Here is a 12,692-nt window from a genome sequence, read left to right as displayed (position 1 = left end):
AGTGACCTCTTATGTTCCATCAGATCTGCAGAAGCTCCTGGAGATGGTTCGGGAAGAGGCCCGGAGGACGGTCATGAAGGATAGTGAGACGCAAAAAAGCGCACCCAGGTATGTTCTCTGGACTCCTGGGGCAAATAAAGGGTATCAGAATAACCACGGTACCATTGACAATAGCCTTTCCCAGTTACCGAGTGTTTTCTCTGGTGTAAGCACTGAGCGATGTTCTTTTCTCACATATATCATCTCTCCAGGTTCTCACAACCACCCTAGGAGGTCCATACTATCATCTTTGTTTTACAAATGAGGAAATGAGGCCCAGAGAAGTAAAGTGACTTGTTGGAGGTCACCGAGCTAATGAATGTAAGACCACAACTTGAATCCAGATCTATTTCCAAAAACCGTTCTCTATCCATCCATTCTGTTAGTGACTATGAAAGTGTATGGGCTCTGTACTCATTACAGAGGGAGGTGTTCTGGCAGGAAAGCTCAGACCTGTGAGAGTAAATACTACAGGTATCCGATCTGGTCTGGGGATCAGAGAAGGTTCCTCCAAGAAAGAAACATTAAGCTGAGATTTTCGAATGAAGCATGAAAAGGAGGTGGGGATAGGGGGAAGGGAGAGCATTACAGCCAGCACATATACATACACAAACATGTTCAAGAGAGACCATGGCACCTTCAAAGAACTAAAATGCAGCCAAAATGGATGTGAAGAGACATAAGTCTGTCTGAGACCGTGGAAGCTACCTCCAGGATTCTCGTGTCTATCCCGGGAGCCACAAGACTCCTTTGACATTTCAGGCTGGTGACCAATGTGATTGGCTCCAGGTGTCAGACTTAAACCTGAAATGTCTTCCTTCTGGTGGAAAGCTTCATCCACAGAGCTTCTGGCCTCTAAAAGCCTTGGAGAGCAGACGGGCTAGAGCTGGAGCTCCCTTCCCAAGTGTGGGTTCCTCCAAATAAGCAAAGCACTGGCTGAAAATAAATGAGGCACCAGGAGAGGTTCATCACCACCTTGAGCCTACTGAGATGCCGGATATGACTTAGTGGTTATTGTTATTACCATAATTAGAGTTCGCCGAGCACCCTCACCTCTGCTTGTAATGATGAATTTCCCTGCTACTGCCCCAACTGGCATCGGGGCTCCGAGGCGTGGCCCTCGCAGGCACTCGGAGACGACACTGGCCCCTGACTGCTGTGCCTGATTCATCAGCAAGAGGCACAGAAAGTAATGACGATCAGCTCCTTAAGGCTCCTCCCTTTGTAAGAACTCACAGTGTGAACACTGGCTTTGGAGTCGGAACTGCCTTGGGTTCAAACTCTGATGCCTTTGAACAAGTTCCTCAGCCTTTCTCTAAAGTTCCGTTTTCTCATCCATAAAATGAAATGGAGCAGCATCAAAGCGTTGGCCTTGGGACCAAACAGACGAGGGTCAATTTCCATTCTCAGCATTTCACTGCTGTGTGATGTTGAGCAAGTTGCTTCACCTCTCTGAGCCTTATTCCGATTCTGTAGAATGAGGCTCACCGACAACCTATCCCAAAGGGTTGCAGTGAGAGTTAAATGCTATTATCCTGGTAAAGTATTGTTATCATTGTTACGGCGGTAATGTCTACCCCAATGAGTCGTTTTAAGCATTCAGTGAGATATTTAACATATTAGAATGTGCCTGGTATTGTTGTAAGCACTCAACAAATGGCAGGTGTGGTCGTAGTGGTGGTGACGGCCGTGACTTTTATTTCACACACACAGTGTCCCACAGTCCTCGCAGCACCCCAATGAGACAGGTTTATTACCCATTTGCATCGCTCCGTCTCCCAGTCGTGGAGGAATGGTGATGAGCGACTCGCATGAGGTCGTCAAAGACAAAACCATGCAAGGACCTGGTCCGCACAAACCTCACCATGTGACCTCTGCATTCGCTTTAATGATAACATAACCATGGTTACAGAGCAAGAGCCTGTTGAAATCTCCCACCCTCACCCTCCGGGAGGAAATTCTCCCCCATCTCTCACCAAGGCAGCGGGTGGGCGTTGAAGGCTCTCCCCGGAGCTGCAGGGACAGGAGGAGCTGCAGGTTTTCTTTCGCCCTCCTCACTTCAGAAGCTAGATTCCCTTCTCACTTTAGGCACCAAATCTGCTCCCGTCGAGGCTGACAAAGAATTCTGGGGTTTTTAGGAACCCCTAAAAGCCAACTACCCAGTCCCCAGCCTCAAGGCCAGAGCTCCTTCTGTCATCTGTCTTAGTTGTCTGGGCCACTGTAACAAATACCATAAACTGGGTCATTTATAAACAACAGGCATTTCTATCTCACAGTTTTGGAGGCTGGAAATCTGAGATCAAGGTGCCGGCAGATCTGGTGTCCGGTAAGGGCCCTCTGCCTCACAGACAGCTGTCTTCTCACTGTAACCTCACAAGGAGGAAGGGACAAGCTAGCTCTTTGGGGCCTCTTATGAAGGGCACTAACCCCATGGATGAGGGCTCCACCCTCACGATCCAATTACCTCCCAAAGGCCCCACCTCCTAACCATCACCTTGAGGGTTGGGATTTCAAGGTATGAACCGGAGGTGGAGGGGCACAAGCATTCAGATGACATCATCATCTAGGAAGACAGCCTTTTCGTAAATTCCTCTAGCAGTGTTTTCCACAGGTCCCCAAAGATCAGAATCAGCTGGGGTGCTCGTGAAAAATACAAATTTCTGGTCCCCACCCCAGACTCAAGGGGTCGGAAACTCCGGAAAAAAACGTATTTTGTAATAAGCACTTCGGTGGGCATTTCTTCACAATATGCTGAGAAACTCTAAGGTTTCAAAGTGTGCTCCCTGCACATGTGCAGCAGAAGCGCGCATGTGTATGCAAGTGTGCATGTGCTCATGCGTGTGCGTGTGTATGTGCATGTGTGTGCACATGTGGTTTTAAATGCAGCTTTTAGGGTTGGGCCCCACCCACCCTAGGCCTGATGTATCCAAATCCCCAAGAGATGACCCAGGAATATGTATTCTCAGCAATCTCTCCAGGCAATTCCTGTGCCTGGGAGAGTCTCAGTAGCCCTGCTCTAGAAAGAGAATGACTTGTCCCCCCACAGAGAGTAACCGCCTGAGGAGCACCATAGGTCTGGTACCTTATTAAGAGACTCGTCTTGCTTTGCAGTATCTTGTCGATGGTGAGACAGATCAAGAGCGATTCTACCTATAAAGACACGCAGACCACCTACAAATCCAGGTAGGAAGGCCTGGGGCCCACAGCAGGTAGGCGGGAGGCACCCCGCAGTTCCAGGGGCTGTGTACAGACAGGCTCCTCACCAGACCGTGGAAAGGGGGATGGGGATGGGTGGCTTTTTCCTTCCTCACTAGAAATAAGCCCCTTAACTCCTGAGGCTGGGGGGCGAGTACCCAGGCCTTTCTCCCCAGCGACTGTACACTAACCAGCCACACAGCTGACACTCACCGGTATGTAGGGATAAAGAAGGGAGGGCACGTTGCAGAACTAGTCCTTTCCTCTTTATTGGGTTAGTTGTAACGGAGCAGAGGAGATCTGTCCCCATGTCATTCATTCGTCTCAAGAATATTCAATGAGCCCACTACGTGCCAGGGACTGTGCTAGGTTTTGGGGGGATTCAGCAGCAAACAAGACCGTCGCAGCCTGCCCTGATGAATCTCTGTCTGGACAGGGGTCATCACTTTTTTTGTGCCATAAACCCTTTGACAGTCCAAGGAAGCCTATGGATCCTTTCAGAAAAATGCTTTCAAATGCAAACTGTAAATTACCAAGGTTTACAAAGAAATCTATAGTAAGAAGGACTACGATATTACAGCCATATCTGGATGTAGTAAATCTGTGAGCATCTTCAACAAACACACCACGTAACAAGACTCGGCGGCAGCTCCAGGAACGGCCATAATTTTGGATTAGTGTCAAGGGCAAATGATTTTTCAAAATAGCTCCCACCGTTGCAATTGTGATGTGCAGACGCCTGTGATTTCCATTCCTGCGAACGGCTAAAGCAAAGGTGTAACTTTCTTTCCAACCGCATGCGCGGACTCCTTGAATTCTGCCCACGGTTAAGAACTGCTGGTCTAATGGGCCAATCATGCATTTATCAGATAACCCCCCCGAGTCAGCCCTGTAATCAGGACTATGGGTGAACGTCGAGCATCAGGGTCCTAACCAAGACTGACTTTGACATTTAAGAGGAGACCTGAAATAAAAAAGAACAATCTAGCCTGTGAGTGGGAAAGGTGGGAATAGTGTTCCAAGCAGAGGAAATAGCATGTGCAAAGGGCCTGAGACAGGAAGCAACTTAGAGGCACTGAGCAAAGACCAGTATGGCCAAAAGTCAACGAGAGACAAGGGAAGGAAGACTGAGACAGGCCAAGGGATCTTTTGTTGTTTATATCTGTTTGTTTGTTTACCACAGCTAATAACACTATTTCCCTCACCTCCCAACTCCTCCCTGAGTCATGGTGTCAGGTCTAGAAAAGAAGGAAGCCATCTGCATGAGGAAGGTCAAAGCCAACACACTCCCCCAAAGATTCATCTGCAGGGGTTGAGGTAGCTGGTTAGAATCCAACACAAGGCCTTCTGGGTATCAGCACTGGGGCTCTGCCTCCCAGCTGAGTGGGATAAGCATTTGCTCCATCACCTGCCAGGCCTAAGACCTCATGGTCTGTTCCCATGAGCCTCTGGGAACAGCAGGAAAGGCCAGGACCTTTCCTATGGAGAGGGGTCTGGAACAGCACCAGCCTTCCTCCTTAAAGAAGTCCTGGATGTCACAAGGCCAAAAGGAAAGGGTTAGCCACCCATCAAAGGGAGGGGAAAAAGTCTTACCCTCTAAAACCACACAGATAAAGCAGTCCAGTCAGATTTTGAGGCATTTGGAAGAAACAGAGGGAGACAGGGTGAGAGAGAAGGTGCTAGACCCACGTGAAAACTGGTCAGATGGTGTGAGGAGTTGACTGGTCACAGATGAAGACGCTGACGATCCAGAGTGGAGTTCCCTGCCCAAAGACCAGGGTTGGGCTCTGCACCCAGCTCTGCCTGCCTCCAAAGTCAAGTGAAATAGATGTTCAGCCCAAGGGTCCAATTTAGAGAAGAGAATCCTTAAAGTAAAGGAAGAGTCAGTCAGCCTGGGGTCAGGAGCACCCAAGACAACTTGACAGACGAGCAGGACTCGACCATCCCATCACCAAGTCCTCCCTCAGCTCTGGGTTACGAGCTCATGGGTGTAGACAGGAGGAAGGAAGTATCTACAATGAACCTATCCTCTAGGTAGAGAGACCTGTTTTATTCAAAAGAAGCTGGGATCCAGAAAGTATGTCATCCTGCCAATAGGCAGAGACCAAAAGTCAACGCTGGACCAGAGGAGGCGGCGCAAGTAGAACCTGCTGTAGACCAGGAAACACTGTAGGATTTGAGTAATGGGGGAGGGAACAAGGACACCCCAGGAACGGGGTAAAGGCAAAGAGATGGGGAAAATACACACCGAGTTCTATAACTGGCGACTTCACTGGAACCACCTCCCTTACCTGAATCCTGGGGGCCGGCAGGTGTCAAGGGGACCCTGAAAGTGCCCTTTGTGTGAAAAACAGGCACTAGGCAACTTGAAACTGTCCCTCTGTGTTTCAGCGAGAGGTCCAGCAGCACAAGTGGAGAAAGCCACAGCCAACCAATCCAGAAGATGAAAAGGTAAGCCAGGAGGGCCAGAGGGGCGGTGGTGACCAGACCCTCTACCTTCCCGGGGAAATAACCCAGTGCAGACCAGGCCCCCTGGAGCCATAGACACTGCTGAAGGACCAGGGGCTCCCAGGGCAAGGGGCTCAAGGTCAAGACGCTGAGCACCGACACAGGCCATGGCAACAGATCCAGCCTCTGTGCCAGGCCCTGGGCAAAGCCTTCCATATTCACTATCTCACTTATTCATCAAAAGCAATCCTATGAAGCGGCGACACCATCCCATTCTACAGAGGAGCAGACTGACACTCGGCCAGTGAAACGTCCCGCCCGACCCACACAGCTAACAAACGTGGCACTGGAGTCTGAGCCTGGACTTCCCAGCTCCAAACTCCATCTTTATCTCGTGGTCCTTCACATTTGCTGGGCTCAACTAGCCAGATGTGTCACTGTGGGCTCATTTCAGAAGGCCTGCACCACCAGCCTGATACCGCTGGGAAGATCTGTCCTTCCTACATCTGGGGGGGGGGGGGGGAGCGGGGGATGCTGGGGGAGGCTCCAGGTGAGCCCAGAGAGCCCAGGTGGGTCCAGGGAATCCCCACTGCAAAGCACCTTGGGGCCCAGAGAGGCCAGCCTCACGGGTCGGTCTCTTGGGCCTGATCCCCCAAGCCCTTCTTGTCTGTGCCCACAGCCGCACCTACCGTGACCTCATCCACTGCAAGACCAACGTGTGTACCACCATGAGGGCCAAGTTCTACAGTGTGGCCCAGGAGGCCGGCTTCTGTCTGCAGGACAAGATGGAAATCCTCATGAAGTAAGGGCACACACAGATGCATTCACTCAAAGGACACACTCAATTGGCACCTACTCTGTGCCCACCCGATGCCAGGTGCTGGTGCCGAGGCTACGGCAGGGGACAGGAAGGACGTGCTCTCTGCCCTCGGGGAGCTTAGAGTCTCTCCTGAAAAATATGGGCAGGAACAAAAATAACTGAATAAATACATAGGTACAGATTACGATCACTGCCGTACAGGGAAAGAACAGGGTGCTCTGAGAGGGGGAGAAACCGTGGGGACCTCATTTAGGTCGGGTAATCCAGGAAGGCCTCTCCAAGGAGGTGACTCTAAGGCTGAGCCCTGAAGGATGAGGAGGAGCTGGTGGGGTGGTGAGAGGGCAGATGTACATTCCAGGCAACAGGAAAAGTGCATCCAGAGTCCTGAGGCTGAAAGGGACTCAGGGAATTTGAAGAGGGCAGAGAAGTGGCAGGTGACAGCTGCACCAGGCACAACCACAAACATCATAATTAAAATTTGTATCTGGATTTCAAGAGCACCAGGGGGCCCCTGGAAACTTTTCTATTCTGACAACCCAGTTACTGCCTCCCGTCCCAGCCTGTCCCTTGACTGCAGGGGCCGTTCACGCCAGTGAACTTGTCCATTCAACATGAGTTGCATGGCGACCCTTCGCTCTCTCACCCTCTCAGCGTGGATGGACTGGCTGCTCTGGGCCACGGGGTCAGAGGTGATCCGCACCCGCCTTCTGGGAGCCCCCAGTCTCGTGAGGGAGACAGACAAGTAGACAGGCTGTTACCACACAGGGTAATGAGGGCAAAGGGGAAGTGAGCAGGGGGCTAAGGCAACGCAGGAGGAGGGTGTCCCGCCCGGCCTGCAGCAGCAACCAGAAGGTCTTCCTGGAGGAAACAACGTTTTCAGCTTAATAAAAACAGGTGATATTTCCAGGGCACTTACTGTACAGCAGTCACGGGTGTAAGAGCCTTGTGTTTACTTACCGCTGAGTTCTCACAACCATCCTATGGGGTAGGTACTATTATTAGACCCATTTTATAGATGAGAAAAGTGGGCCCAGAGATGTCTCCTGTCGAAGGTCACCCAGGAGTTAAGCGATAAAAGCGAAGGAATTCAATCCCAGAGTCACACAGGAAAACGGAGGAGGCCAGGGAGTTCCAGAGGAAAGAACAGCCAAGTCCCAGAAGCCAGAAGGGGCCCACTGGGCCAGGAACTGCCAGTAGCCAGGTGTGGCTGGGACTTGGGTTGCTTACAAGGTGATCAGAGATAGACAGAGGCCAGATCATAAAAGGCCTTACTCGCCCGGCTGTGGAGGTTGAACTTTATCTCAGAGACTTATCATAAAATTCTGGGAGAGAAGAGATGGGAAAGGTAGGGATAAAGCTGGAAAATGTTGTAGGTCCTGAATAATCCAGAGCCTCAGAGGGCAAGTTACTCAAGAGGGCTTTATTCTGAGTAAAATGGGAAGCCACTGAAACATATACAGTATCGGTGAATGGCACAGTCATATTTATAACATAAAGTCTCTTTGGAGAGATAAGACACATGCACAAAATTATAAGGGGAGTGGAGAAGAGAGGAACCAACGTGAGTTAAACTCCTACTGTGTGGCAGGTGGGCACTAAGTTCAGCACTTTAAACACATTCTGCTACTTAGTCTTCACCTCTGAGAGCTAGGAACCATTATTACCCTTCACTTCACAGGTGAGGAATCTGTGCAAATACAATCAAGAGCAGGGAGAGAATAAGGCTGATTTATTTTTTATTTATTTAATTTTTTAAACTATATCTTTATTGATTTCAGAGAGAGGAAGGGAGAGGGGGAGAGAGAGAGAAACATCAGTGATGAGAGAGTCATTGATCGGCTGCAACCCGCAACCCGGGAATTGAACCCCAATCTCCTGGATCCTAGGTCGATGCTCAGCCACTGAGCCACGCCTGGCGGGGCAAGGCTGATTTAAAAAAAAAAAAAAAGTTACTGGATTTAGCAAGAGCATTTCAGGACCATGGAGAGAGCTGTGTCACCTCCGTCACCAAAGCCAGACCGTCCATTCAACAGCGGCCGGGTTAGGGGAACCTCAGGAAGGAAAGGTGTTTCGAGTCCGATCTCAAGGGGCCGCTAGGATGGTTTAAAGGAGCCGGGGGTCTGACCCTTCCCCCTCTTTCTCCTACAACCTGTGACGCAGGCGCCAGGAAGAGAGAGGCCTCCAGAAGTTCCATTCTTTTGTCCTTGTTTCGAATTTTCAAAAGGACATAGCAAAAATGAGACACAGAGTCGCCATGGTAAAAGGAGACGCGGAAGAAATCGCCGACCACTGGTAAGTACCCTGAGAGCCAGATGAGCCGGTCCTTGGAGGGGAGGCAGGGCGGGCTGTGGTCACAAAATCACATTTGCTCCCGTTCGCCCTCGAGACATAGGGAGGCATCCCTCCAAGACTGTCCTCCGCCAGCAATAGGACCTCCCCCCTCCACCCCCCAAACAGGCTACGTCCAGAGCACAATCAGGCAAGACTCCCTCAGTTCCTGAGGCACAGGCCAGCCAGCCAGCTCAGTTCTCCACATTTATCTTCTGTTTGATTCAGACTTGCAAATAAAGACTAGCTCGCCAGCCCCGATGGGACAGGCTCACGAGGCAGAACAACCTGAAAACATCCAGAGTCAGAGGTCTGCTGGGCGACCACTATTCCCCAAACAATTTAACCCCTTCAGGATACAAAAGCAGGCGGGCACGTGCTAGGAACACTGTGCCCCAGGTGATACTGTAAGTACAGCCAAAAGCAACATGAACTGAGTGGTTCCTGGATGTGGCAGACACCACCCTAAGCAACGTTCATAACTTACCTATTTTATTCCCCACAAAAGTCCTGATAGGTAAAGGGTACATATCAATCCCCACTTTACAAACAAGGAACGGTTAGGATTTAAACCCCTGCCTGACCCCAGTCTCTAGGCTCCTCAGCAACACAGAATTGGAGTCAGGTGGACTGTGCTTTTACGAACCTAATCCTGGCAGGGGGAGTAGTAAATCGAGCTCTAAGAGTAAGGTGAGTCTAAAAATGAGCCCAAAATTCCCTTCCATGATTTTAATAATGTGGGACGTGAGCTTACAAAGAGACACAAACATATATAATCATGGATCTTAGAATATAAAACAGTATCAGGAGCCCGAAATGTGCGATGATGGATAACCACATTTCTTCTTCAAATTTTTCCACAGTGGGTACGTATATTTCAGGGGGAGGGGAAACTTTTTTTTTTTTTAAGAGATGCCACCACCCCTCTTTTTTAAAAGACACACCTTAAACCCTGATCACACCCGAACCACCTCCGGAGTAGAGTCTACCTTGCTCCCACCGTGGATTACCAAGCAAACCTCACGCTCTGTCACAGCATCAGAACCCACCGAAACGCACAAGAGCTGTGGCCCAAGCTTACGCGCTACAGAGACATGGGAAAAACACACACTTCCTCCGCCTTTTTACTCCCCTACCCCCTTCCTCCTCCTACATTCTGTGTGTGAGGACCTCCTGCTTTCTGGAGAGTTCCCCACAGATGTGTCCATGTCCTCCTGGCCTGATTAACTCTCAAAAGGGAAGCTTCAAAATCTCCGTGTCCCTTCCTTTCTTGTAAGCTTTTCACATTGTCTGCAGGCTAGAAAAATCATAAATGCATCCCTAATTTGTTTTCCTAATGAGCTGCAAGTCACGCTCCAGCCTTTACTGCCCTTAAAAATGAAAGACTTACCTGATCGGTGGTGGGCCCCTTACGTTTAGGGAGGAGGAAAGGCCCCCAGGTAAAAACGGATGCTGCCCTGGAGGCATCACAAGAGAGGTAGAAAGAGAGTGGAGATGGAGGGCCCGAGGTGCCCAGACCCACCTCCCAGCAGCTTCCTAATTGGCCCTCTTTTCTTGAAATGGAAGGTACTTTGATCTTCTGTCCAAACTCCCTGAAGATCTGAAGAACTTCCGCCCCGCCAAAAAGATCCTGGCAAAACTGCAGAAGTACGGAGAAAACCTGGACCTGAGGATCAGGCCCCACGTCCTCCTGAAGGTGCTGCAGGATCTGAGGACCTGGGAACTCTGCTCCCCAGACGTCGCTGCGGCTGTCGAGGTAACCGCCATGTCCTTTCCCCTCACCATGCCCCTGGCACCCACATCCCACCACCTCTCAACACCCGGGCACTGTTTAGAAGACAAAGATCTCTACCTTCACAGAGCGTATCATCTAACAGAAGAGGGATGGTCACATGACCTTGGTTGTTCAACTCCAGGGGACAGTATGTTCTTTGTAAATGGTGCCCCCTAGAAACCAGGAGGCCTTGCCCGGCCGGCGTGGCTCAGTGGTTGAGCATCAATCTATGAACAGTGGAGATGTGCAGGAGGCAGGCGATCGCTGACTATCTCTCATCATTGATGTTTCCATCTCTCTCTCTCCCTCTCCCTTCCTCTCTCTGAAATCGATAAAAACATATTTTTAAAACAGAAAGAAACATGGAGGCCTTAGAGAGATAGAAATAGACGGACGAGTGAATGAAATACCTGGTGACCATAACAAGGAGCCCTCTAAGGCTGGCTACCAAAATTGTGGCCCACGGACCAACAGCATGACCTCCCCTGGGTGCCTGTTAGAAATGCATAACCTCAGGTTCCAAACCATATCCACCAACGCATCCCAGGTGACTTTCCTGCACCATAAAGTTTGAGGGGCACTTGTTCAAGGTAAAAGGTAAAGGGGACCTATCTCAACCAGGGCGACGGGGGAAGGTGGCTTTTAAGCTGAGACCTGAATGCTGAAAAGACAGCACCATGAAGAGAAGGAGACAGGGCAGGGCAGGAAGGGGGAGAGCACGTGCAAAGGCCCCAAAGCAGAGCAGAGCAGGAATTGTCGGGGGAACTCACTGGCAGTCGATGGGTTTAAAAGAAAGCGAGCAAGGGGGTTCTTCCAGGAAAGACTCCAGCTGCCTACTCCAAAACCAACTCTAGGGCAACTGTCCCACCAACCTCCACTTGCCAGTTACGGAGTCCACCTTTAACCAGTCAGTTGTGGGACAATCTCTGAATGGGTAAGAGAAGAGAGGGGATAGCGAGGCTCCCCCCATTCTCTGAGGTGAGTTCACGACCCCGGCTAGTAAAACAGCATGTTCCTCCCCCGGTGAAAACGTCCCAGAACTTCTGAGAACCTGAATAGTGGGCATCTTAATCTAGAGTCTATCTGAAACTACATTCTGTGTCTTAACCCTTTCCTGGAGGCCAGCCCATAACTGTCATCAATTCTCAAAGGGGTCTACACGCCAAAAGAAATTTAAAGGACAAATGACTTTTTTTTTTTTTTTTTAAGATATTAAGGAGTAGAAAAGAAAGAAAAATGTGGACAGCTGGGTTTTCCTGATGTCCCCGAATTTCTTTGGGTCAATAGAAGGGGCTTAAAATGAGCCTAGGATGCTAGACAGGGATCTTTTCCTAGAGAGAACCACCCCCAGCACGATGCTCCAGGCACCACGAATGCCTGGTCGCTGGCATCCTGGGACCGCCAACCTCAATCACAAATATTCCAGGATCTGGGGTGGGAGCGGGGGGGGGGGGGGGGAGAGCAAAGAGCCCGGCTTTCAGACCAAGTCTGAGGCTGCCGCTGTGTTTGCCCTGCAGTTTGTGCGAGAACACATTATCCATATGCCTCAAGAGGACTATATCAACTGGCTGCAAAACCGGATCAACATCCCCTTACGGCCCCAGAGTGCCCAGATATAGTCGGGGCCGGGGTCGACCAGCTGTCCCCGTGGAGGAGCCCTCGTCATTGACACTGGGCTCCTGCTTCTTGCCTACGCTCACAGATGCCGGTGCAATAGCAGGGTCATCTGGAGACGCTTCTGGCCACATGCTAAAGGGAGACGCTCCCAGGTAGAAACCCCCCTCACCCTCACGCCCCAGGCTCCACCTCCAGTCCCTGTTCCTCCCTGGTCCAGCCTGACTCCCACCACTCCCTCTCCAAATTCCTGCGCTGTATTTCTCCTCCTCCAACCCCGGATAATAAAATTAAGCTGAATGTTTGATGCCTGGCCGGGAAAGAGCTGGAGCTGGGGAATGCGGGCATGCTGTTCAGACACTCGCAAGACGACAACAGTTGCCACCTATCGAGCTTGTTACGCATCCGGCCCAGTGCCCGGTGAATAATATTGCCTCCTAATATCATTGAAATCTCACGATAACTCGGTTACAT

The 12,692-nt window shown here is 50.5% G+C and overlaps 1 protein-coding gene across 1 annotated transcript in view; it reads left to right on the top strand.

The window, feature by feature from the left end:
* The window catches only part of CCDC60 (coiled-coil domain containing 60), an 82,736-nt gene extending 70,513 nt beyond the window's left edge, over positions 1-12,223 (top strand). Inside the window, exons 8-14 of the mRNA XM_016201551.2 lie at positions 24-108; positions 3,151-3,222; positions 5,626-5,685; positions 6,362-6,484; positions 8,663-8,794; positions 10,397-10,586; positions 12,122-12,223. Of these exons, the coding sequence (XP_016057037.1) occupies positions 24-108; positions 3,151-3,222; positions 5,626-5,685; positions 6,362-6,484; positions 8,663-8,794; positions 10,397-10,586; positions 12,122-12,223 (764 nt within the window). The remainder of the gene's footprint in view (positions 1-23; positions 109-3,150; positions 3,223-5,625; positions 5,686-6,361; positions 6,485-8,662; positions 8,795-10,396; positions 10,587-12,121) is intronic.
* The last annotated feature ends 469 nt before the right edge of the window (positions 12,224-12,692 follow it).

The sequence above is a fragment of the Miniopterus natalensis genome, chromosome 20 (assembly GCF_054644295.1).
Source record: "Miniopterus natalensis isolate mMinNat1 chromosome 20, mMinNat1.hap1, whole genome shotgun sequence".
NCBI classification, from domain to species: Eukaryota; Metazoa; Chordata; class Mammalia; order Chiroptera; family Miniopteridae; genus Miniopterus; species Miniopterus natalensis.
This window is presented reverse-complemented; position numbering and strand designations above follow the sequence as displayed.